At 39.4% G+C, this 25,730-nt stretch overlaps 4 protein-coding genes across 5 annotated transcripts in view; 2 read left to right on the top strand and 2 right to left on the bottom strand.

The window, feature by feature from the left end:
• LOC132840633 (unconventional myosin-XIX) overlaps positions 1-12,326 on the top strand; it is a 17,547-nt gene extending 5,221 nt beyond the window's left edge. The window contains exons 6-23 of the mRNA XM_060862431.1: positions 331-400; positions 2,046-2,148; positions 2,913-3,009; positions 3,151-3,227; positions 3,644-3,731; positions 4,000-4,168; positions 4,887-4,960; positions 5,058-5,293; positions 5,414-5,590; positions 5,715-5,852; positions 7,390-7,497; positions 7,569-7,639; positions 8,600-8,664; positions 9,097-9,254; positions 9,890-10,019; positions 10,135-10,220; positions 10,546-10,863; positions 11,086-12,326. Of these exons, the coding sequence (XP_060718414.1) occupies positions 331-400; positions 2,046-2,148; positions 2,913-3,009; positions 3,151-3,227; positions 3,644-3,731; positions 4,000-4,168; positions 4,887-4,960; positions 5,058-5,293; positions 5,414-5,590; positions 5,715-5,852; positions 7,390-7,497; positions 7,569-7,639; positions 8,600-8,664; positions 9,097-9,254; positions 9,890-10,019; positions 10,135-10,220; positions 10,546-10,863; positions 11,086-11,199 (2,279 nt within the window). The 3' untranslated portion in view covers positions 11,200-12,326. The remainder of the gene's footprint in view (positions 1-330; positions 401-2,045; positions 2,149-2,912; positions 3,010-3,150; positions 3,228-3,643; positions 3,732-3,999; positions 4,169-4,886; positions 4,961-5,057; positions 5,294-5,413; positions 5,591-5,714; positions 5,853-7,389; positions 7,498-7,568; positions 7,640-8,599; positions 8,665-9,096; positions 9,255-9,889; positions 10,020-10,134; positions 10,221-10,545; positions 10,864-11,085) is intronic.
• Positions 12,327-12,838: 512 nt separating this feature from the next.
• On the bottom strand, positions 12,839-15,543 carry znhit3 (zinc finger, HIT-type containing 3). Of its 2 annotated transcripts, none has more exons than XM_060862434.1 (5): positions 15,327-15,543; positions 15,174-15,211; positions 14,474-14,539; positions 14,136-14,219; positions 12,839-13,329 (listed from the first exon to the last, which is right to left on the bottom strand). In XM_060862434.1, exons 1-5 carry the CDS (start codon positions 15,392-15,394, stop codon positions 13,121-13,123), a joined length of 465 nt encoding a protein of 154 aa, XP_060718417.1. In that variant the 5' UTR covers positions 15,395-15,543; the 3' UTR covers positions 12,839-13,120. The 2 variants fall into 2 exon arrangements, with proteins under 2 accessions (XP_060718417.1, XP_060718418.1); XM_060862435.1 differs by having other exon boundaries at positions 14,136-14,216.
• Positions 15,544-15,676: 133 nt separating this feature from the next.
• On the top strand, positions 15,677-21,670 carry c1qbp (complement component 1, q subcomponent binding protein). The gene is made up of 6 exons (XM_060862432.1): positions 15,677-16,016; positions 17,357-17,507; positions 17,639-17,726; positions 18,320-18,415; positions 18,848-18,973; positions 21,185-21,670. Exons 1-6 carry the CDS (start codon positions 15,767-15,769, stop codon positions 21,332-21,334), a joined length of 861 nt encoding a protein of 286 aa, XP_060718415.1. The 5' UTR covers positions 15,677-15,766; the 3' UTR covers positions 21,335-21,670.
• A 339-nt stretch (positions 21,671-22,009) lies between these two features.
• Positions 22,010-25,016, bottom strand: rpain (RPA interacting protein). Its single transcript, XM_060862433.1, has 7 exons — positions 24,876-25,016; positions 24,319-24,495; positions 23,680-23,752; positions 23,063-23,177; positions 22,896-22,959; positions 22,613-22,753; positions 22,010-22,140 (listed from the first exon to the last, which is right to left on the bottom strand). Exons 1-7 carry the CDS (start codon positions 24,945-24,947, stop codon positions 22,111-22,113), a joined length of 672 nt encoding a protein of 223 aa, XP_060718416.1. The 5' UTR covers positions 24,948-25,016; the 3' UTR covers positions 22,010-22,110.
• Between the last annotated feature and the right edge of the window lie 714 nt (positions 25,017-25,730).

Here is a 25,730-nt window from a genome sequence, read left to right as displayed (position 1 = left end):
AGCTGACATGACTGAAGGAAAGATGGAAGGAAAGAAAAAATGAGCCATGAATTAGTGAGTCAATTTGGTGGTTAGGCAAGGTTAGGCTTAGATACTTACTGAGTGGGAAAGTGGCACACTGTAGATCTTTCCATAATAGTACCAGTCAGTACAGTCATGAGTCAACTCCAAACATTGTCATGTTCATATGCTGTAGCTAGTAGCAGAGCAGTGCTTCGTGGATGGAAACATATTCCACTTCTCATCCTCATGCTCTTGTGTCTCGTTTGTGAGACTCTGCATTACATTACAGCCTGAACAGGATCTTTTTCTCCACTTTGTCTTATACAGGCAACGCTTGCACTTTACGCAACAACAACAGCAGCCGCTTCGGAAAGTACATCCAGCTCCAGCTGAACGGGTCAGTCAGTGCGGTTTCACACCCGTCCAACGTTTACACAAACAAACAACAAAGTGACAAGCTGCAATTCAATCCCACACACTGTAAAAGTCTGCTTCGTTTATCTCAAGTTGTGACACTAACTTTTGTCTCAGTTTTATATCAAGCTTACTGCAACATACACGCATTCAAATGATTAGTTAGATCTAGTTTATTCTTTTGGGCCAATCCTGAATTTAGTTCACAAATAAATGTGTATTAAAATAAATCATTTTGCTGTCTAATATTCTCCTTGGATTTACTGTGATATTAAAATGCATTGTAAATACAGCAGTATATATAGAGCCAGGTGAACTTCTGGCATTTCTTGTTTTTTATGTTGGCTTTGTAGAAGCCAACATTCTGTTTTCCTATTTAAGCTTAGACTTAAGCCTAGTGCTTTCGAGCCACATGCACCAAATTCGGATATGTTGTAGACGCTGGTCTGAAGTTTGTTGCTATTACTTTTCTAAGCGATCCGAGTACCAGTACTTCCCGTACCGGGTCTCAAAGTGGCCTTTTTTCCCATAGACTCCCATTATAAATTTTGGAGGTTTATATCTCGCCAAGCTTTTGAGCTATCTACACCAAACTCGGCCAGCTCCTTTAGGGTGATACTCTAAACAAAGTTTTAAATTGGTGTACCGACTGGCCTTCCGGTTGTGGCTCAGCCCCACCCCCAATATATGCAAAATCAAAAAACTTTTTACAACATGGACATGTGACATATCAAAACACTCAGAACAATGAGGGGAACCTCCTCACGTGTATTCTGATGACGTCACGTGAAAATAAAAAAATTGCACAACACGGGCATGTGATATATCAAAACACTCAGGGACAATGAGGGAAACTGCCTCACATGTATTGTGCTCACATCACGTGACGTCTCGTGATGTCACATGAAAATCAAAAATTAGCACAACATGGACAAGTGACATATCATAACAATCAGCCCAATGAGGGGAACTCCCTCAGGAGTATTTGGATGATGTCACATGCTTGTCTCCGCTTACCTCCAAATGTTTTGACAACCTAGCTTTTTGTCCACTTGCCTCCAAAAAGCACCATCCATTGCGAATACTTGCACCGTCAAAGCCAACATCAAAGTTTGTCGCGACAAACTTTACAAACCTAGTTTAATTTATTTTTATTACAGTCCAAACAAACCATCACTATCTTCCGTACATTGCACTTTATCCTTTATCACTTAGATGTACACCGGAATATGACTGATGGATAGAACGGATATCAGACTTATCCTTTTTGCACTGTGTCTAGATAGAAACGTACGACCGTAGCACAAGACTTTCATTCTGTATAGATGCTTAAAGCCTTCTTTATGCACTTGAGCGTAAACCTAAAATGATGCAGCAACGAGTGATCAGTTAATCGGGGAAATATTTGTTGAAGATATTAACCGCTCGCTCTCAGAGCCTGATGTGATTCTCAGTTAGTGTAGGTGAACACGGAGCGTATAAAACGCTGAAATAACGGTTAGAAGTTAAAAGCCAGATGGTAAACACTCACAAGAGACACACCTAGAGCGACATCAGGGACTTGTGTACTTGTGCAAACGCAGGCTAAAGTCTAATGAGAGTTTTGTGTTTTGTCATTTGTCATGCAGTTCTCAGTTGCTGGTAGGAGCCTCGGTGCAAACGTATCTCCTAGAGAAGACCAGGGTGGCCTTTCAAGCTCCTAATGAGAGGAATTTCCACATATTTTATCAGGTAAATATATAACCAATCCTTGCCTGGCAAAATCAGTGCTGCTCAAAGCTGTAAGTGATACCTGGTGATGCCAAACAACTCGAGTGAATCCAAAAATTCAGATAGAATCACAATATAATCATATTTCCAAATACAAATATGTCTCATAGTATACTGGAACCCTCAGTACACTGAGTCATGCATCACAAGAAAAAAATCTTGCATTAAGGGGTCATGCATTAAGGATAATTAAGAAATAAAAACAAAAAATTTTGTGTAGTAAGGAATAAAACAGGACTAGGACAGAAAATGTGTCATGTTACAGAGAAATTGCCTAAGCTGTCGTTCTGAAAGATCAGAAAACCTACAATACAAAAAAAAAAACAAAAAAACTTGTCACCGCTGTACTGCTGACTGTTATAAAGAGCTAAGACTGAAGACTCCTGGCTAAAATCTCTAAATAAACATTTCATCAGAGGAACAGTTGACAATGTCGATGATTTGTCCCAATGTGAGTTTTTACGATAAACACAATAACGTATTAGAGTGCATTCGTTTAAACCTTGCTGCCTGGACAGGAGTGAAATGAATCAACACAACTGTCTCTCTGTTGTGTATAAACTCACCAATGGATTTGACCCGCACTAGTGAAATATTCTCGAAGGAAATGGTAGCACTATTTTCACATACCGTGTTATGAAAAATCACATCTGATGATGTAATAATCGTCTAAAGTTTGTGGAAAATTGTAAATGATCTGTTTGTTTGCTTTATGTGACGTTTAGATGATGAAGGGGGCCACAGAAGAACAGAGGCAGGAGTGGGAGATGCCACATGAACAGAAGTTTACCTGGTTGCCAAATGCAGAGAAAACCTTAGAAGGTCTGCTTCATTCTATCTTTTCTGATATTTGTCTGTTTTGATTTTCTATATTATTTTTATATAATTTTATTTATTTATTTATTTACATAGTCATTCCTTCTCCTTTCTATTTATTTATTTTTTTCTTTAATATCACAATAGAGGATTGCTTCCAGGAGACAGTTGAAGCCATGATCAGCCTTGGCATTGAAGCACACAAGCGTGCACAGATTTTCAGGGTAAATTCTGCCACAAGGCCCTTATTACTCTCAGCAACAAAATTATTGGCACCCATGTAAATAAGGAATGCGGCGAGTTGTATTATGAGTGTCAACAAATTCAGAGGTGTTTTTTTTTTTTAGCATTTTTTTTTAAGTATGGTGTATTTTTTTTATAACGAGCCTTTTCAGTAAATATATGAAGAATATTGTAAATACATGTAAAGGATATTTTTTGAGGGAAAACAGTGCTTATGGAAATATTTTGTAGGAATGGTTAGTCGTGGAGAATATAAATATTCAAGTGTAATGTTTATTTTATAAAATGTTTCCTTGCCTTTAAACACTGGCTGTAATTCTAAAGATGACTGTTATATGTCATTAATCGTGAGCTCTAAGATTCTTTGTGACTTTCTGATTTTAATGTAATCGTGTAGATCCTGGCAGGTCTTTTGCAGCTGGGGAATGTGAACTTCAGTCCTGCTCCTGAGTCTGAGCCCTGTGGCCTCGATCAACAGTCCAAAGGTAAATATGAATGCCGTAGGCTGATCTCTTGCTGCCTGTAGAAAAATATCCAAACATTTTCTTTGTTCTCCTGATGAATTTGATTGGTTTAGGGTTCTGTGTTGTTACGTCAGAAAAGACATCGGGGATAAAAAGTTTACATAGTTTACGTAGTGGAGAAAATGCTCAATCGGGTCCCAGTTGTGTTTGATGTTAAAATGAATTTTAGCTGAGTTTAAGAGCTAGAGCTTTGTGTGTGTGACTTTCTGCTTGTTTATTATGTATGCAGGTTTTCTAGAGAAGACGGCAGCCCTGTTACGTGTGCCGGCAGATGAGCTGCAGGAGTGTGTGAGCGTCCGGACGCTGCGTGCAGGAAAGCAGAGCGCGCTGCTCAAACCCTGTTCACAGAGCGAGTGTGTTGTGCGCAGGGACTGTCTCGCTAAAGTCATCTACGCACGGTGAGCCTTATACACCTCCGGGTACTCCGGTTTCCTCCCCCGGTCCAAAGACATGCATGGTAGGTTGATTGGCATCTCTGGAAAATTGTCCGTAGTGTGTGATTGCGTGAGTGAATGAGAGTGTGTGTGTGTGTGCCCTGCGATGGGTTGGCACTCCGTCCAGGGTGTATCCTGCCTTGATGCCCGATGACGCCTGAGATAGGCACAGGCTCCCCGTGACCCGAGGTAGTTCGGATAAGCGGTAGAAAATGAGTGAGTGAGAGCATGGTAGTTAAAACTTAAGGTCGGGCTTGTACACAACAGTGTGAGAGATTATGGATTATTTAATGCAGTGTCACATTTTGTTGTTGGTAAATTCTTCTTGAATAATCCTTTTTGAAAGGTGTTCTGATTCTTGTAATTGTTTCTTTTCTCTTTTTTATTTTATTTCTTTTTTTATGATTATTTTCTATGTATAATTTTAACTTTTTCGAACTTTTATTATGAAATTAATAATAAAAGTTCGAAAAGGTTAAAATTATATATATATATATATATTTTTTCTTTTTCTGTTGTTTCTTCTGATTCTTTTCATTAACGCATTTAAACGCTTTAATTTGCATTTCTGTGAAATGTTAATGTTAATTGTTGAACATCATTTCTAATTATTGGAGTATAGACCTGGGCCACTTCGTTTGAAATGATTTATTATTTATATGTTTTTCTTTACGTCTGACAGACTGTTCGATTGGCTGGTCAGCTTCATCAACGTCAGCATGTCCGCAGATGACTCCATGTGGTGCAACTTCATCGGTATATAACTTCCTCTCCCTCCACCATCTGCTTTTGCTCTTTTACGTGACACAGGACCTGCATATATGTTATTTTTCAATCCCATTTTTCTTTGTAGGCCTTTTGGATGTGTATGGCTTTGAGTGTTTCCTACTGAACAACTTGGAGCAGCTGTGCATTAACTACGCTAATGAGAAGCTGCAGCAGCACTTTGTAGCTCACTATCTGAAGGCGCAGCAGGAAGAATACGTGTCCGAGGGACTGCAGTGGTCTTTCATCCGCTACCAGGATAACCAGAGCTGCCTGGATCTGATTGAGGGAAATCCTACCTGCATTTTCTCCCTGCTTAATGAGGTTTAGTCCTGAATATGAGAACATACTCCAGATTATGGGATTGGATTGATTTTTGTTTTCAGTCCTATGTTGATGCATTAGAGCACATTATGGTGTCATATGATTCGGTTTGTCTTCCAGGAGTGCCGTCTGAACAGGGCCTCCGACGCAAAGCAGTTCCGGGAGCGTTTGCAGAAGGAGCTCTCTGACAACGGCAGTATGAGCTGGGACAAGTTTAGCAAGCAACCGCATTTCGTTGTGGCTCATTACGCAGGCAAAGTTAGCTACCAGATCGAGGGCATGATGGAGAAGAATAAGGTACAGAGGATATACGTGTACGAGGTCAAAGTGGTCACATAGATTTCACGCTTATTTTTCTTTTGGGTCTTTTGAGTGTTGAAACATGAAGGCTACACCCTGAAACATTTTTCCCTGTGTGTAGGATCCAGTCCCGCCTGAACTCCTCAGCTTGCTAAAAAAATCTGTGGATCCTCTTCTGCAGAGCCTCTTTGCAGACTCCGACACCGACGGAAACCCTCGCGGCCACAGCAGAGTCGTCACCGTCGTCTCCAAATTCAAGGTAAACTACACATGAAAGTAGTGGACAAAAAGTAGCAATAGATTAATAGCAAGGACTATATTGGTCTTTTGCACTTCCTAGAATGAAGTCATACATCTGTTGTTACGCCCCGTCTAGGCTGGGGTAACTGAAAGAACAATAGTTTATTGAGAACCCAGTGTACAGGTGGGGGTGTGTCTTCAGGAGCCGACAAGGCCAAAATAACAAACAAAACAGCTAATTATTTCACCCTTTAACTTCCCTACTAAACAAAAAGAAAAAGATAATAACAGGAAATGCTAAGTATACAAATATAACGACCAATTTTCAAAACTAGTTAACAGCAACAAATAACCACAGCAAATGAGCCAAAAAGCTAAACAGGAAGTGGTGGTGGAGGCTTTTATAGGCCACAGGGAGTCAGCTGACCAGCAGGGCGTGGCACCAGGTGAACCTCAGGAACCAATCAGGGTTTATCCTGCACAGAAACATAAACACCTCCCCAAAACAGAAAACAAATAGAAAAGGACGTAACATCTGTGTGTGTTTTAGTCTGTTCTAGCTATTCTTAAAGCCACTAATTACAGGTTTAAAGGTGGGGTCTCCGATGTTTGAAAGCCAATGTTGACATTTGAATTCACCAAAACAAACACTCCCCTAACCCAAATGGGTCCCACCCCTGTATTGAGAGCTCCGCCCACACATACATAAGTAACCCAGGCAACTAATGGAAAGAAATGTGTCTTTATCATAGCTGAAGGGAAGAACAATATGATTGCAGATAAACAAACAAGCAAAAATGACACACAAGCATAATCATGCAAAGGACGGCATATATTAGTTCTGTGAAACAAAGCAAAACCAACGTTACTCACCTATCGAGAAGGAAAAAAGCAACCTCGGCGTCCCATCGCAGGCCTTCCCGCGCCTTCAGTTCTCTCCAGCGCTGGAAAGCTGATCCTATATTAACACGGGTCCTACTTCTTACCTTATCGAAAGCCTTTGTTTGCTTTTCGTTTTTATCCGCCATGTCAATGTTTCAATCGCTTTCTGCTAATGTCAGACATGCGCACTGAACACGCTCTCTGCCCATATTGACAAGACACGCCCCTTTCTGCTCATTGGCTACACGTTTGTTTTGTTTGTCGGCCCGACTCAGTTTTCTGAAGCATTTCTCAAACATCGTACACCCCACCTTTAATGTGGTTTCACAAAACCAATCTTTGCTCATCCAGCTTACTTTCATAAACTTTTTTATAAATTGAACAGGTATGTAAAGCATTTATTGAAGACAGATGTGCAAATAGCAATAATGTGTATAGATAGTTGAGGTAAAGTGCGAGTACTTGCAAATAATTAGTAGATAATAGCAGTAACGTACGATACAGTATAGAATTGCGTGTAATGCTGATGTTTTGTTATTAGGTGGAAGCTGATAGCTGCGTTCAGCTGAAGGGAGAAAGCTTGTGAAATAGCTTCTTATTTCTTGGGCATAAGACAATCTTGTAGAGCAATCTGGTTACTAAATTACAACTGTTTTTAAATATCGGGTTTGTAGAACTCCTTGGAGAATTTGATGAAGATTCTGCACAGCACCACTCCTCATTACACACGCTGCATTAAACCCAACCCCGACTGCAAGCCGCTTACCTTCAAGAAGGAAGAGGTAAGGGGCAACAAACAACACGTCGTCTGATTGCACGTGTTCTATGTATATTATGTTTGCTTTCTTTGTAGGTCATCACCCAGCTGGAGGCATGTGGAATAGTGGAGACCATCCACATTAGTGCTGCAGGTTTCCCTATCAGGTGACGCACCGTTCTGTCCTATTAGACCAGTCGTGTGACATCCAGGGGAAAAATCGCGTTACTTTACGACAACATAAAGACGATTGTTTAATAAGACATTTAATGTGAGGTTTCATAGTGTTAATTCAAGGAAATGACAAAAAACAGTCAAGTTGTCTAAAATTGTTAAAAATGAGAGTGAGGGAATTAGAACAGACCAAAATTTGGAACTCCATTTTTTTAATGTGAACTATATATATCTTGAATTTTTATTATATTAATTCTTTATACTACTCCTTATGTTATCTTTTGTTCTATGTTTATGTTATGTAAAGCTGCTTTGTGACAATGTCCATTGTAAAAAGCGCTATACAAATAAACTTGAATTGAATTGAATTGAATTGAATTGAATAAGGGGGCACGGTGGCTTAGTGGTTAGCACGTTCGCCTCACACCTCCAGGGTCGGGGTTCGATTCCCGCCTCCACCTTGTGTGTGTGGAGTTTGCATGTGCTCCCCGTGCCTCGGGGGTTTCCTCCGGGTACTCCAGTTTCCTCCACTGGTCCAAAGACATGCATGGTAGGTTGATTGGCATCTCTGGAAAATTGTCCCTAGTGTGTGATTGCGTGAGTGAATGAGAGTGTGTGTGTGTGTGCCCTGCGATGGGTTGGCACTCTGTCCAGGGTGTATCCTGCCTTGATGCCCGATGACGCCTGAGATAGGCACAGGCTCCCCGTGACCCGAGGTAGTTCGGATAAGCGGTAGAAGATGAATGAATGAATGAATGAATGAATTGAATAATGGGATATTTCTAAATTATTTAAAAAAAAATAAATAAAATGAAATAAATTTGCTGTTAATTCTTGTTTTTGGTGTGTTGTTTGGGATAATTGTTAGGATGAAGATAAAGTATGTTGTTAGATATATTTTACAGTATATGCATTCATTTATATATATATATTTTTAATTCTATCCAACACAGGGTTTCCTATGACAACTTTGTCCAGCGTTACGGCTTGATCACCAACACCAGACTCCTGACTCAAGGTGATACAGACAATATTTCATTTCTGTTCTTGAATTTCTTGCTTTCTTTCCTTTCCTGTATTTGCAGCTCTCTGCTCATCCTATCCTTGCCACCCTAACGGGATGTAATGAACTGTAACAAACGCAGAAATGATCCTGACCTATTAGTTCCTCAGGAGCTCTTGGTTGTACAATTCCACTCGAGTATAAACTATTTTAGAAAGGAAATTATTTACAGTCCAGTGTCACCCAAATGAAGATGAGGTTCTCTTCTGAGTCTGGTTCCTCTCAAAGTGTCTTCCTAATATCATCTCAGAGAGTTTTTCACTTGCCACCTTTTTTTCACTTGCCAATACTGAAGCACACCGATTGCAGTCAATAACTAAAGATCAGATAGTGTAGATAGTATGTAGGATCTAAAACTCTACAATAACTGACTTTGTTCCCTTCTAGGAGCTGACAATGAGCCTGAGATCGCTCTAGGCCCTGCTGTACAAGACATTCTGAATGCAGTCCTGAGGACCAATTCTTCTGCCCCTAACTCCACATCCAACAACAACAACGTGATGGTGCATTGTGGGAAGACCAAAGTGTTCCTGACACATGCCATGGTAACGCCACATCAGTTTTCTTAGCATTAAATATGAATTCAATATTAATAATGTGATATTAAAAGGCGAAAGTGTTCCTAAACTGAGAAGGCTTTCATATTTAATATTAGTAATGTGAAACCTGAAGTGCACCACAGTACCGAACCTGAGGTGGTGGTGTGAGTTCGTCCGCACTGTGAATGCGAATGCCACTCGCACTGCACCGGTTCAGGAAGTCCAGTAACTTGTGCATGTGTGTTAGCTGTAAACGACATTTATTATTTACCAAATACACACGTATCAGGAGTGGCAGGCCAATGTTGTGGCCATGTGGCACCAATAATGGCACCAAAATTATAATGATTAAATATATACATATACATATACACATACATACATACATACACACACACACACACACACACACACACACACACACACACACACACACACATATATATATATATATATATATTGTGAATCATGTTGTGTTCTCAATGCATGTTACGTCGGATGGAATCGAGTGAGCGGATCACATGCTGCCGTTCGGAACCGCAGAAAATGTGCCCGGTGTGAACGCAACCTGAGAAAAGTTCTGTGAAATGACTGCTCTCACCTGTGTGTGTGTGTGTGTGTGTGTGTGTGTGTTTCTCTAGTTAGAGCTATTGGAGGAGCAGAGGTACAGAGCACGCTCTCAGAAGGCCTTCTCTATCCAGTGCTGCTGGCGCAGACACCAACACCGTCAGCGAGCCATAAGGACAAAGTGTGCCACTTTTATACAAGCAGGTATAACAACGTCTACAACATCCAGTACACCTCACATTCCTGGTTGTGGCCTGTTGAGGTGCCAATGGCTGAGAGAATTCTGTCTCTATAATCCGTGTGTTTCTGTGTATTTCAGTGATACGGGGCTGGCTGGTCCGGAGAGACGTGAGGAGATGGCGCAAAGCCGCTACAGTCATCCAGAATAAATGGAGGTTTTGGAGGGTGAGTGTTTAAGACCATTGAAATTTTGCACTATGAATCTTTGATTAATTATTTATTTATATCCCTGACTCCATTATCTACACTTCATTCATCATACTTGGCTTCGTTTTTGGCCGAGGTGGAAAAGTTGAACGTTAAACACAGGCTGATTATTGTATTATAATGTATTTAAAGTGGCAGTACTGGCTTGTCTAGCTAAATGTTTGAATATATTGAAATGGTCTCTAAATATCATAACAGGATTCTCACCTTTCACAAACCAGGATATAAATAAAGAGACGTGATCGAGGAGATTTTAAATTGAACAATTTCCTCTTATTCGCAGGCTTTGATGGACTCCCTGGCTGAGGCGGAGTTGGATGATGCTGAGGATCTGCAAGAGGAAGAAGACGCACGCTCCTTGCTGATTCAGAGAGGTTCTGTGCCGCTCTCCAGTTTGCCGTATCCTATAGCCGTCAGCAGCTTGCCTCTGGGTCTGGCTATGACCTTCACCCCCGGCGTCACCGTGACTCTGACCACTACAGGTTTCCATAAGGTCATGTCCATCATGGCCACACTGAAGATCCCCATCAGGAACGGAGACTACAAAGTGGAGACCAACCAGTTCAAACACGGTGTGGCCTCCATCCGGGCACAGCCACAGGTCAGATCTTCACTTATCTAAGAAAGCACTAAAAGTTATTTGATATCGAACAAGATCAGATTCTTTCCGATGTTTTATCCCTGACAACATTTTATCCCAGTATAAAGTGTAAAAGACACAACAACAGACACATTCTCCTTGATCCTGAATTTATCCTGGATCATTAAATTATTCTCTTTAATCCATCAGGTTTTTTTTTTTACTCTACGCTTCTCTCTACAGGGCTCTGTGAAGCTCCACACGCAGAGATCTCCTCTTCGCTATGCCGACATGTACCCAGGATCCCACACTGACGAAGTGACTGGGTTTAATCAGATTCTGCTGGAGAAATCATAAATGTGTGCGTTTCTTACTCCATACAGTTTCTCCAGGATGTTGTAGAGATGTTTTGTGAGGAGTTTCTTTTCCAGATTTTTGTACATTTTAAAAACAAAACCAAAAAATTCTTGAATTAAGAGAAACTGCAAGCATAGGATTCGTCTTCGAAACTCCTCTTTAACGGCTGTACTCAGGTTTGACGGATGTAAATGGGAAAGCTTCGGCTGAACGTACATCGGCTCAAATTGACAGAAAATCTGGGGTAACTTTTTTGGGGGTAAAAATCGCAAGCACCTCTGAATATCGTCCTCCTCTGAATATTGCCCTGAATATCAACCAAAGCCAGCGATACCCAAATCAATGCACCAGCTGCCACATCTCCTCTACTTCAGGTCTCTGTTTTCCTGTATATATTCCGTCTGTTATTACGTACGTGCCTTTTTGTAAATTCCAGTCTGCACACAACCGTAAGCTATTTTATACATATTTATTCTGCGATTATGATTCCTGCCTGAGAAATACAAATGACTGCTTATTTGGTTGTGATCACACTAATATTTATTTGATTTATTTGAGATTCTTCTTAAAGGTAATATTGTGGTAATAGTACACAGTTAAAGATCCACTCAGTTGTAAAGGAATCAAACATGTCTTGACTGATCAGCTGTTCCTTTAATTATTTCATTTAAGACATGATCAAAACACAGATTTCTATCAGGAATTATAACTTGGAGAAAAGAGGGAACACGAGATTAACTGGAAACGTATTGTACTGTTTACTTGATGTATGTTTCTGCTTTATTTAATGCTCGTTGCACAGACAAACAAAAACACTACTTTTATAAAGAACAGTAGCATTTCTGACTAATGGAAAATGGATTTCTATGTATTTTTATTTTATATATATCTATTGACTTGCTGGGTTTTTCCCCCCAGGTCCAAGTGTTCATGATATATTTATATCTACAATGTTTATGCACTGTAAATCTGGTACATTTTGAGTACTTGACATTGTGATATAGATTCTCATGCTCAGGAGAATCTTTTAGACATTACTTGGCTAAAATGTTATTTTGTCCTGTTTCTTATCCCGACTGTAAACCAGCTAATAAATTTGATACGGCATGTTGGATTTGTGGAACTGATTTAAGAAAGGTGGTTTTGTTTTATTCAAATATCTAATGGGGGGCATGGTGGCTTAGTGGTTAGCACGTTCGCCTCACACCTCCAGGGTTGGGGGTTCGATTCCCGCCTCCGCCTTGTGTGTGTGGAGTTTGCATGTTCTCCCCGTGCCTCGGGGGTTTCCTCCGGGTACTCCGGTTTCCTCCCCCGGTCCAAAGACATGCATGGTAGGTTGATTGGTATCTCTGGAAAATTGTCCGTAGTGTGTGATTGTGTGAGTGAATGAGAGTGTGTGTGTGCCCTGCGATGGGTTGGCACTCCGTCCAGAGTGTATCCTGCCTTGATGCCCGATGACGCCTGAGATAGGCACAGGCTCCCCGTGACCCGAGGTAGTTCAGATAAGCGGTAGAAAATGAGTGAGTGAGTGAATATCTAATGATTTTGTGTTAAGACTAAATGCTTTTTTCAGGTACATTTTATGACCGATCAGTTCTTTTACTACGTATTTTAACAGCATGTTTCTGTTACACGTTAATGTTTTCAAAATAAAATTGATCACATTTTATTCGCTTACAATACAAATCATTGGGAGAAGGAAACAAACAGTGGACCAAAAACTATTAGAATAACACTACTAATAAACAGTATTTGTAAGTGAGTCTTGAGTCTTTAACTTCTGTAATCCGACAAAGACTAAAATGTTCCATATTTGAGGACAGGACGATCCTAAAGAGTGGAAGCCGTCTGTACACACGAACACGTGTCCGTCTTGTTCTTCCTCAAGCGCAAGCCTGAGAGGATGTTCTTGCTCAATTTTCTAATCATCGTCGTCATCATCATCCTCATCATGAGCTTGTACTTTTGTCGGTTCGATGATCTGTAAGCACTGGTTGGCGAGCTCTACAAACAGCGGCTCCTGCATGGCTTTCTTCATCGCTTTGGATTTGTCTGCGGCTGAATCGACACTCAGCATCAACTTCCTCAGGTGTGGATTCTGCAGCAGAGTCATCAGTTCCTTAGATTCACCTATATGGAGACAAGATACGATCAGAATCAGGTGAGATTTTCTGATTAGGTAAGAGATGTAAAATAACACCCAAGTACAGATATCAAATGTCTGTAAAGCGTTTTTCTTTTCGCTTTGTAAATAATAATTATATAATGACTATTTTGAGGGTCATCAGCTGGAAAACTGTTCGGATGCGGCTTAAAAAGTTAACTGAAGTACAACATGGAGTAAAATCCTGACGCATTGTACATGTAGATCCTGTAGCAGCCTTTTGTGACCGATAACACGTTTCTGTAGATAAAAGCAGCTCATCAAGAAAGGGAGGCGTTTTCACAAATTTCAGCTTATATCTATTGTAGAATTACATTAAAGTATAAAGTGACGACAAAAACGTATGTTTGAAGATCTGTTCATGTCCCTAGTCCAAAATAGTAACATAAATGGTTTATGCTGTCTTTAAAAAACAAGACAAAAAAAAAATTCTTATCCTGACCTTTTTGAATATTAGACTATTATGGATTTGATATCATCATCTGATAGCACCAGATGTTGAGCCCAAAACATTTTTATTTTTCACTTTCAATGGAAAAGGGCAGAAGACGACCAGCATCAAAGAAAAAATGGCCACCGCAGTCATGTCTGGGTGTATAAATTTAAGTGAGATATTTTTATATATATATATATATATATATATATATATATATATATATATATATATATATACACACACACACACACACACACACACACACATCTCCATACACACACAGTTGAAAATCTATCCATCCTGCTGGCTGTTTGATGATCTAAATAAACACAGTACCTAATAGCTGAAGTTTGTGCAGAGGAACTTTGTCAGACTGACTGTCCTCATCCAGGAGGTCATCATTAGCCCAGGGCTCTCCTGCTGAAATAGTAAACAAATACATGTCTATAAAAAGTAAAAAACAGCCACAGAGTTGGGGTAATGTGTCATGCACGTTTATAATAGTGTTATGTCGTTGAGTTTAAACAGTGCAAATGGCAAAAAAAAGCCAACCAAGTCTCAAGATTAAGTCCAAGCAAAACAAAAATAGCGCAAAACATATTACTTAGTAATAAATAGATTTAAAACCCAACTTTTAAGACACTGCAAACAAAGTTAAAACAAAGTAAACACACCCCGGCTCTGACAGGAATCTGGACACGGTGCAGGACGTGTGGCTTCTTTCACTGGCTGGCACAAGTCTGTAAATACAGCACACACAAATATATGACTAAAAATGTCTTATTAAAATAACCAAAATGACTGTTTTCTGCTAGAAGTGTGAGTATATAGAGTTAATAAGTAAGAAAAAAAGCAAGTCGAAATTACAACTACTTAATAATGAAATTTTGACCCGAGTCATCTTTTTTTTAAATACCTTGTCATCCTTTCCTCCCTTTTTGTAGCAAATATGTTTTAGAACAGTTGAGCAACTCAAAAGGGTTCGAGGTGACTTTGTGGTTTAAAATTATTCGACATCTATTATGACAATACTAAACTAAAGGTTTAACTTCACTTAAACCAAACAAGCCAAACGCAGACTAATACACTAAATGTGTTTACTGACATGTGCAATGAAGGGGACTGAGTACATTTATTTCTAGCCAATATGATCAACATACAAAAATACATTTATGGCATTTTAGCAGACATTCTTATCCAGAGCAATTGAGAGTTAAGGGCCTTGCTCAGGGGCCCAGCAGTGGACCTGGGATTCGAACCCATGACCTTCTAATCAGTAATCCAACACTTTAACCACTGAGCTGGACTTTTCAGCAACCTTAGTACCTTATAAATAATAAGTAAACTTTAAGAAAAAAAGGCTATAAGGCTTACCATCGTTTTTGTGTTTCTTAAAGCACCCTACAGAACAGCTGCAACGTAAAGAATATGGTTTAACGTTTCTTATAACTACTAAACAGGCTGGAAATTATTTAAATATATATTTATTTATACACGTACATGTAAAATATCACAGGCTTTACTTACTATCTTATTCTGCACACAGGACATCTGTATTTGGGAACTTGCTCACTGCAGACCACACAAACCACCATGACTGCTCAAGAAAAACATCCGAGTTTAATTCCTAACATAAAAAAATCAAGAAAATGCGCAATAAACATTAAGTTTCACAAACACGCGTCCCATCATGCGCCATATGGTTCAGCTGAATACCAAACACAGTCTTTCTACCTACGTAGGCGCACTACGTTGTGTGTAACAAAGCGACTTGATCTAGTGCACTTTATAACATATGATATAGAATTGAGACACTTCAATGCCAGGAACCTCTTCCGGTGCAGAGATCATATGTGAGGTTATAGTGTCCTTGCACGTGTTTCTAGCGCATTCTGTGCGTCTGAGTAGCCGGTGATCAGATCAGATTAGATCAGATTAGATCAGATTAGATTAAAAGGAGTGCAGCCATGCTGAAATCTTTAACACGTGCTGTTAGCATTGCGGCTCGACTGACCAACAAGGCCCCGAGTGCGTGTTTAAGCTTCGGCACTGAGCCGTTGGTCAGATCCGCGCTGTGCGCCCCGACCTCGGCCACCATCCGGCCGTTTACGCGCTCCATGTGGATGATGTGCGGCAACAACGACGGCAAACGAGACAAACTGCTCGCTACCAAACACACCGTCCTGTCCTGTGGCTGTGGAGGCCTTCATACAGAAGGTAAAGTCCCTTTATATAACACTTCATGTCAGATAACTAAACATATCTTTAGCGAGCTGTTTAGCCTTTTATGCTAGCAACCACGAGAAGCTGAAATAATCTTTCTTTCTTTCTTTCTTTCTTTCTTTCTTTTATTGTTCATTCATGGCGTCTAATTATGAGCTGCTGTCGTTAAAGAGTTCCTTTTGGACGTCAGGAATATTCTCTAACTTTCAGTTTGTCTCTTAGTGTCACTTGTTGAACAGTGGTGTAATATGTGATGGGGTGTGTGTGTGTGTGTGTGTGTGTGTGTGTGTGTGTGTGTGTGTGTATACATGTGTATCTGCTAATGATAAAAATGCTAAAGTGTATTTTGTATCCTAAACCGGATTTGACGTCACATACTCGCATTTTGCTTCATGTGACCTTGAAGGAAGAATGATGAAAGTTAAAGGAGGAATGACAGACCCACCGACATGAGGAATGAATGACAGACCCACCGACATGAGGAATGAATGACAGACCCACCGACATGAGGAATGAATGACAGACCCACCGACATGAGGAATGAATGACAGACCCACCGACATGAGGAATGAATGACAGACCCACCGACATGAGGAATGAATGACAGACCCACCGACATGAGGAATGAATGACAGACCCACCGACATGAGGAATGAATGACAGACCCACCGGCATGAGGAATGAATGACAGACCCACCGGCATGAGGAATGAATGACAGACCCACCGGCATGAGGAATGAATGACAGACCCACCGGCATGAGGAATGAATGACAGACCCACCGGCATGAGGAATGAATGACAGACCCACCGGCATGAGGAATGAATGACAGACCCACCGGCATGAGGAATGAATGACAGACCCACCGGCATGAGGAATGAATGACAGACCCACCGGCATGAGGAATGAATGACAGACCCACCGACATGAGGAATGAATGACAGACCCACCGGCATGAGGAATGAATGACAGACCCACCGGCATGAGGAATGAATGACAGACCCATCCCACCACCTACATAGGGAATGAATGAAATTCACAGCATTCAACAGAAGCCCTTATATCCAGAGAGACTTACATTGTTATTTTTATACAACTGAGCAATTGATGGTTAAGGGCCTTGCTTAGGGGCCCAACAGTGGCAGCTTGGTGGACCTGGGATTTGAACCCATGACTTTCCAATTGGTAGCCCAACACCTTAACCACTAGGCTTCCTACCTACCTACCTTCCTACTTACTTACTTACCCGCTGCACTGCCCTGTCAAACTTTTTGTGTGTGTATATATATTTCTGAATAATCCTTTTTAATGTTATTATATCCCAATGTCTTACAGGTGACAAAGCATTTGTAGACTTTCTTGCAGAAGAAATCAAAGAGGAGAAGAAGATCCAGAAAAGCAAGACACTTCCCAAGATATCTGGAGGATGGGAGCTTGAGCTGAATGGCACAGAAGCAAAACTTACCCGCTCCGTCTCCGGAGAGAAGTAAGTCTGCCAGCCGGGTTGTATGGCTCTTTATATGCCATACTTTTAGTAAGCAAAACCTGTGTGGCAATATTACACAATCGTTTGAATCATTTATGTACATGGGCTGATCTTTTTGATTTGTTTGTCAGAGTGACCGTCACATTCAACGTTAACAACAGCATTCCCCCGAACTTGGAGGAGGAACCAGAACAGGGCCAGAAGGCTGAAGGCAACGAGGTAGAACACGCTCTCATTTCTGGATCTAACAGATTATTTGTTAATTTGGACTGCTGTAATGTAGCTACTGCAGCCTCTGTGAGTGTAGAGCAAATGGAGCTTGTGGTAAAAGGACTTGGGCATTGTTGTAATAAAAGATGCATTTTTTTTGGACATGGGTCTAAGGCTATACTCACTGGCCACATTATTAGGAACATTTATGCAATTATCTAATCAGCCATTAATGTAATAGCAGTACAATACATAAAATCAAGGCTACAGTAAATCAGAGATTTACTCTTTACAAATACACATATTGAGACAGAAGAAAGGCAGATCAGGGTCTGCTTCTGTCAGCCAAGAACAGGAATCTGAGGCACCTGTGGGCATGGGCTCATGGAAGCAACAAGACTATTGTGTTATTTGGGCATGAAGGAAAAGATTTTCAATGATATTCTAACTCTAATTGTGATCTTCCTTGCTGAAAGCAGAAGACTCTTAAATGTAAATATTTTCCTTTTAAGATGAATTGAGATTTTGTATTTCATAATCTATATTCTAATGTGTTGCTACATTGGTAACATTTGTATTTGTATGGTATCTGTTTTTTTTAGCCCGACATCGTCTCTACACCTAACTTTGTCATTGAGGTGACTAAACAGGGAGCGAAGAACTCCCTGGTGTTCGATTGCCATTTTCCAGAGGATGAGGTAAACCTCTAGAAACTCTTTCAGAATCAGATTTATTGGCCAAGTGTGTTGGCACACACAAGGAATTTGGTTGTTTGTGACTCTCAAAAGTACAGACATAAATAACATTATACTACACAAACTATACAAGAAAACAATTCAGACGATGAGATACAATATAGACAGAATGAGTATAAAATATGAATATAGAAGGAATATAATGTATAAAATATGATTATAGAATATGAACGATCAGTTACGTACATAGTGTGGGAGTACAAATAAGTGTGCAATATTATTTTTTAAAACTTTTTACAGCAGCAGTAGTGTGTAATATACAGATGATTTGATGACTGACAAAATTATATGATTATATTGTTTCAAACACCTAAGCATCGTCAGTCCTATTATGTATATCTGATGATGCATCCAAAGCTGTCTGACTTCATGCAGATCGGCCACGGTGAAGGAGAGGAAGAAAGCGATATCTTCACAATCCGTGAAGTCAGTTTCCAGCCTGAAGGAGAGGAGGACTGGAAGGAGACAAGCTACACCCTCAACACAGACTCTCTGGACTGGGTATGTGTGCTTATCGAGCATTGAAACATTTAAGTGAAAACCTAAGATTTATTAGGCTACAGAGAGAAAGGGATGTGCTTTTTTCCACTTTTCTTTTGTTTAAAGACACTACCATCACAATAACTCAAAGAAAACATGGCAGGCATTTTAACACAGTGCACATTAATGACATCTGGTGGTCAAAAGCGCGAACTGCAGTTTCCTGGCCGATTCAGCAATTCACCATTCCTTCATTTTGAGCAGTGTTGTATAAAGTACTAGAAAGTAGAGATGAGCCGGATACTCGGCTGAAACGAGTATCCGGTACGGATAAAGCACTTCTGCCGAGTACGAGTATTATACGAGTAATACGAGTCAATATCTGTGCTCGGATTGAATGAAAATCATCATTGGGTATCTGATTGTGTCAGCGTTCTGTGATAGGCTAGTCACAGCGCCCCTCCCCTACAGTGATAGGCTAGTCACAGCGCCCCTCCCCTACAGTGATAGGCTAGTCACAGTGCCCCTCCCCTACACACATACAGATGTATTGTGTTGCTGTGTCTCGCTCTGCTCACTCACAGTCACACACAGAACAGCTCTCTGTCTCTCCCTCAGTCACTCGGGTTCGCGGGTCTTTTCCGTTAACGTTTAGGGTTTCTTCAGCTTTTTACTTCGGGTTGTAACGTTAATAATACGTACTTACTAACCAGTAGAGTTCTGGTAAACGTGGGTTCGTTCAGACGTGGTGCTTGCTTGGTAGAATGCGACTCGCATTGCGTCTCTGCCTGTCGGAGATTTTTTTCTTTTTTAAACCTTCAGCTGTCTCTAACAAGTAACCAGACACTGAGTGTCTGACACGTTTTTGCTGTATTTCATAAAAACATAAAGGTAGTAAGCTAGTGTTATAAATATTACAAATTAATTATTACCGGTCAAAGCCCCGCCTACTTCCGGGTTAGCCCCCACCCACTCCGAGTACGGATACAGATAATTCATATGGTTAACAGATACGGATCTGTTACAGATACAGATAATGCTGTACTCGCTCATCCCTACTAGAAAGCAATACTTGAGTAAAAGTACAAGTATCGTACTAGAAAAAAACTTTGGTAGAAGTGAAAGTTACCTTTTAGAATATTACTCAAGTAAAAGTCTTAAAGTATCTGATATACTGTAAGTATCAAAAGTAATTTTCTGATATTTAGGGTACTTAAGTATTTGAAGTAAAAGTAAAAAGTAAAATTTCAGTGATTTTCGGTAGGCATAAGTGCAGGGGCGGTTCTAGGATTTCATCTTTTGGGGTTTAGCCCTCAGTGAGAATTTAAAACAAGAAGTCAAAAGTTATGGTATTATTTAATGGTAAAAGTGGACACCAAAGTTTTCTGCATGATGTAATGATGCCAGTCTTGAATCAAATCAGTTCATGTGTGTGTGCATTCTCTACAAACACTGTGTCCAATGAATGCAGTCAATAATATTCACAAGACAAAAACCAAATCAATAAATGTTATTTTTATTTAGTATTGAATGGAGTGTTTGCATTAATATTTTGTTTGTGCTACAACTCTGGTAATAAGAATAGCGAAATTTCACTGCTTTTGGTTGCCGTCTTTGCGGGTTTCCACCGATTAACGTTATAGATAAAGCCTCCAGCTCTACGTGCACGCTGCGCGGGCCTGTGCTTCTCCGTAGAGCGTGCGGAGTGTAATGCAATCTAGGAGCAGTGATTCGCCAAACCTCCCTTATTGCGGTCTCACACAACATTTCTTCTGATTTTATTTTGTAGTAACGAGTAACGAAGATGCTTAGTGGAAATATAACGGATTAAAAGTGAAAGTTGGCATAAATTTAAATAGCGAAGTAAAGTACAGATACGTGAAATTTCTACTTAAGTACAGTAAGGCAGTATTTGTACTCCGTTACATTACAACATTATTTTGAGTTTAACAAAACAACAAAAAATAATCGCCTTAGAATACTGACAGCTGAAATTCCACTCTGACCCCATGCTAAGAAGAAATTCACTGTCCTGTAATGTACATGTGACACAACAGTTAGCCTCTAAATGAGATTTCTGTAGGAATGATGCTTGTGAATGGGTTTTCACAAGTAATAGCTCCACATTAATGCATGCCTTTATGGCATAATACTTTTATTTAGATGACAAAGTTATTGTAGGAAGAATGGGTCGGTCTTCTGCTCACAGCTGTAAATCTTTGCTCTTTACAGGCGCTTTATGACCATTTAGTGGACTTCTTGGCTGATCGTGGTATTGACAACACCTTTGCAGATGAGCTGGTCGAGTTGAGCACAGCACTGGAGCATCAGGAGTACATCAAGTTCCTGGAGGATCTCAACGGTTTTATCAAATGCCACTGATTTACATTGTGTGCAGTTTTCCCCTGTTCAACTACTAGGAAATACTAATATACAGAAATAAAGACCCAGTACAAAACTTTTATACTTTATTTTGTATTTTGAGATATTAAATGTAGTATATGGCCTTGAATGTAAATGTTGAGCTGTTAATTTATGGGACTTAACATTTAGTCCAAAACTGGGTTTAATTTTGGTCATGTGCAAGAAAATAACTGTGCAAAGTTGAATGTCCTTGTAATCTTTAAGTGTTAAAGGCAACACCAACTCATATTCCATCTACAAACCTCAATCGCTTGTGTTCTCAAAATGAATATTTCATAAATCAAAACTTGTGAATTTGTTTTCCATTTGTGATCAATGTTGAATGATCCCTTGATTTTTACAAGCAACTTTAGATCATGTACAGGATATTTAAGGCCCATTTAAGGCCCATTTAAAGCCTTACGGTTCAGGGTTATGAGTACAGGAAGAATTTATAAAAGCCTTTTGCTAAATTTAACACAAGGCTCTTGGTCATGATCCACACTCCAAACAATAGGTTAGTCTGTGGCTCAGTAACATTCTGGACACATCCTCTACTCCATCTCAGGATAAAACACACCACAGTGCCGTCTCACTGCATGCTTACAGGCATAAGGTTGTCACAACTACATTTCTTATCAGAGATTAGCCGCTAAACATAAATGGCAGCCCATTGTAATGTTAAATAATCTTTATTTCACAGAAATAAAATACAAACACTAAAATGCACACAGTGGCCATTGTAGCAGAGTCACTCACAGGACAATGGCCAGATAATCACACACCTGTAGATAAGATAAGAGATGTTTAATAATCAGCATTTGTTCCAAAGGTCTGAATCTTTTCATGTTTTTCTGAGGAATGGCCTCAGAGATTAGAGAAATCTGGATATAGCGTCAAGTTTTAAATTGGATTTCTCCATTCATGGGAGCAGTTGCTCATCCAATAGTATGTTAAACGATCATGTTGACAGATTTATTGATGTTTTTGTGCATGGTAAATATTTAAAAAAAAAAAAAAAGTTATTTTGGTGAAGAAAAGAAATCCTTGGATGCAAACATAGCTATATTTACAGCAGTAAAAATAAATAAATAAATAACTACATAGGAATCATTCTGGTTTATATGATGCAATATGATTCAACTGTTCCAAATATCCAAATACAACGTGCTTGGCTTTTGGACCATTGGTTACTGATTCAGTGACAAACTGTGCTTTAAAATAAATAAATGTGTAGCTTTAGAGATGTGATGTTACCTTGCAGCTTATCAGCAGGTTAGGTGCTCCATCCTCGTTTGAAGCTACAGAGAATATGGGGTTCTGTAAGCAATCTTCCAGATGTTCTGTGACTCTCATCTCCAACAGATGCTGGAGCACATCCACAGTTATATTTCTTCCCTGTAGGAACATTTAAACTGGATCTGACTGACTGTTAAACGTCCCGTCGTTGCCTAAAGCACACAATCCGCACAGCACCAGCAGGAACAGTAACATTGTGTATACGTGTTCACTGAGATCTCAGTGTGCTCCTTTGACTTACCACCGTGTTAATATACAGGCCACATAGACATGATGTAAAATGGCTGTTCACAGTCAGGTTATTCCTGTAATACAGAAAGCAACATCAGCCAATTCAGCATTATTAATACTAGAAACTACACAAGAAGCATTGAAGAGCTTATGTATTTGTGAAGTTCTTTCACTTACACATGACATACAGGGCAGATGAGCTTTTCTTCTTCCGCCATTCCATCCACAACAGAGTCCAAATACTTTTCTTCATACTGTAGACTTTTGTGGTATTCCTCAATGATGGAAAGTTCTTAAAAAAAAAAAAAAAAAAAAATAGAAAAATAAACTCTTTTTGCAAAGGAAAAAAATAGGCAAAACAGTGAAATACAGTACACTGCATCACAAAGAGCATCACTAATGCTAGCACAACACACAGTCAGGTTCAAATATCTTCATGTGTGAGAAAGTGAACATGACAAAAGACCACAGATCCATTAAGTCATTCATCTCAGGGATTCATGTACTAGCTTATTTATTTCCTATGGTCTGGACTATTGGATATAATTAATGGGAGAATTTTTACCCAAATGATGAGCTAGCTAATAAATGTACGATTTGTGCTCTCCTGCATAATAATGCATGTTTAATATTTAAAGAATGAATTCAATAACTGCTTTTAAAACTTTGCTTATAATGGAACGGTCACACACACACACACACCACTGACGCAACCTAGACACACCAAGATGACAAAAACTGGAATGTTTTACTTAAAACCACGTGAACAGACAAACTTGTGTAAGAAAAACAACCTTGAGATACAAGCTCCTGTTGGATTTCCTCTAGAACAGCCAATTCATCATATTCCTGCAGATCTCTGTACATCTGTAAAACCAAGCATAGGAAAAAATATGTAGTACATTCCAACACTGTACTGCACTGAACTGTATGGACTGCACAGACCTACACCAAATACACACACTTCCAATATATATCCATCGATCTGTTTATGTGCTGTTTTTTCACACTTTTTGCTCTTTGCACATTCTGTGTCTCATTTCATTCGTTTGCTGTTTTGCACAATCCTTTATTAACTGCTGCTATAATACAAATGTGTTCATTCTAATATGACAGCACACACAATACTGTTTGAACATTTACACTGAACAGTATTTACACTGGACTGTGCTGTTTCTTGCGTAATGCACTGTCTTGTTGTGTCTTGTCCTGCACTGTTCTGCACCAGGTTGCACAGTTGCACTTTATGTATCTAGGACTAATTAACTAAGTAATTATAGCTCTGTCTTTCTTCTATGTAGCACCATGATCCTGGAGAAACCTTGTCTCATTTCACTGTGTACTGCAACAGCTCTATATGGGTGAAATGACAATAAAAGCTTCTTGACTTACACCAAGTTCAGGTGTACATGACTGATCAGAAATCCCTGTACCTCACTGAGTCGCTCTTTCTTCCACAACGAAGGCAGTCTTTGATTGGCTGATTGTAAAAGGCTCCACTCCATCTCCATCACTTCCTGGACGAGCACAGAGCTCTTTGTGGTGTCTCCAAGCTGACGGTACTTCTCCAATAACCTCGACCGGCTGTTCTTCAACCTTTCCACACAACGCTGACAAACACAGCAGTCAGAACATTTCAATTGAACACTAACTGTTACTCAAACAGCATCACTTAAACCAAAACATCAAGAGCAAACCGGAAGTGACGAAACAAACACTTAGTTCCCAGTAACTTAACGTACTTGCCTTTAAATTGGTAATAAATAAAACAATAAAAAGCACAAAACTTTCAGAATTCATTTCTTTATTTATCTTTTTTTGGAATTTTTTTTCATTTAAAAATTAAAACTTTGCTGTTAAATCAGAAGTAAAATCCTCAAGTGACTCAACTGTCTTGTAGCTAAGCAGCTAACTATTTATCTTTAGTAACTAGCAGTCATCATTAGTTTCCTTACTTTACGTAGCAAACAGAGGTATTAAATAAAGTTACCTTTCTGTACGTTTCCTTCCATGGTGGAGTTTTACCCTTATAAAGTGATCTGTGCCGTTGTACCGCGTCCATAGCTCACAAAATACAGCTAGCTTGTGCGCCTGTAAACAAACCAGTCCGAATCCGCTTCCGGTCTTCGAGATTGCTCCACCAATCAGCGACTTTTGAATGGTTTAAACCCGGAAGTTACTCGTAGACACCTGGGATTTGTAGTCCACTTTGGTTATTTTTGTAGTGTTTTTCACTATGCTATATAACAACTAAATAACAACAAAGCTATTTTCATTTCGTTTGAAAGTCCCTTGCCAAATATGCTAAAAAAACATATTGGCTACATTTTTTTCATTATACAAAAAACATGCAGTGATTTTAGTTGACACATTTATTCATTTTAAATCATTTACAAACTCTTAATGTAACACGTTTGATTCAGTGATTATTGCTTAATCTTAATTAGCACTTATTACCCTCATTAACCTTTAATCTTTTTCTTCTTACGTGTTGAATTAACATCCGAAAGTGAAAAGCTTTGACAAACAAACATGCAAATAATAATCAAGCAGCCGTACAAATAAATACATACATAAACATTTAACATAAACATAACATGTTTATTAATTGTTAAAAATACTGTACATTACCAAACTACATTTCTTATCAGAGATTAGCCGCTAAACAAATAGCAGCACATTGTAACATGTACATTTAATTCTTACACAATTATATTTTATACTTTAGTATTACCCACAAGGGACTACCTTCACAATGGAAAGTTATGTCTTTTAACAAAAAGTACAATATATTAAAATATATGATGTAAAGATTAAAATAATTCTTACTATTAATTTCACTAAT

This window comes from Tachysurus vachellii, chromosome 26 (assembly GCF_030014155.1).
Source record: "Tachysurus vachellii isolate PV-2020 chromosome 26, HZAU_Pvac_v1, whole genome shotgun sequence".
NCBI classification, from domain to species: domain Eukaryota; kingdom Metazoa; phylum Chordata; class Actinopteri; order Siluriformes; family Bagridae; genus Tachysurus; species Tachysurus vachellii.
Note: the sequence above shows the minus strand (reverse complement) of the source record. Positions and strands in the feature narration are given on the sequence as shown.

What these genes read in the sequence shown, in the direction of transcription:
- znhit3 (XM_060862434.1), bottom strand. Translation starts at nt 15,394, where the DNA reads ATGGTGGTTTGTGTGGTCTGCAGTGAGCAAGTTCCCAAATACAGATGT. An exon ending in TAAGAAACACAAAAACGATG is followed by an intron (nt 14,540 to 15,173) that starts GTAAGCCTTATA and finishes CTGTATTTACAG; the next exon opens with ACTTGTGCCAGCCAGTGAAA. An exon ending in GCACAAACTTCAGCTATTAG is followed by an intron (nt 13,330 to 14,135) that starts GTACTGTGTTTA and finishes GTCTCCATATAG; the next exon opens with GTGAATCTAAGGAACTGATG.
- c1qbp (XM_060862432.1), top strand. Translation starts at nt 15,767, where the DNA reads ATGCTGAAATCTTTAACACGTGCTGTTAGCATTGCGGCTCGACTGACC. An exon ending in TGGAGGCCTTCATACAGAAG is followed by an intron (nt 16,017 to 17,356) that starts GTAAAGTCCCTT and finishes AATGTCTTACAG; the next exon opens with GTGACAAAGCATTTGTAGAC. An exon ending in CGCTCCGTCTCCGGAGAGAA is followed by an intron (nt 17,508 to 17,638) that starts GTAAGTCTGCCA and finishes TTTGTTTGTCAG; the next exon opens with AGTGACCGTCACATTCAACG.
- rpain (XM_060862433.1), bottom strand. Translation starts at nt 24,947, where the DNA reads ATGGACGCGGTACAACGGCACAGATCACTTTATAAGGGTAAAACTCCA. An exon ending in GGAAGGAAACGTACAGAAAG is followed by an intron (nt 24,496 to 24,875) that starts GTAACTTTATTT and finishes TGTGTTTGTCAG; the next exon opens with CGTTGTGTGGAAAGGTTGAA. An exon ending in AGAAAGAGCGACTCAGTGAG is followed by an intron (nt 23,753 to 24,318) that starts GTACAGGGATTT and finishes TTGGTTTTACAG; the next exon opens with ATGTACAGAGATCTGCAGGA.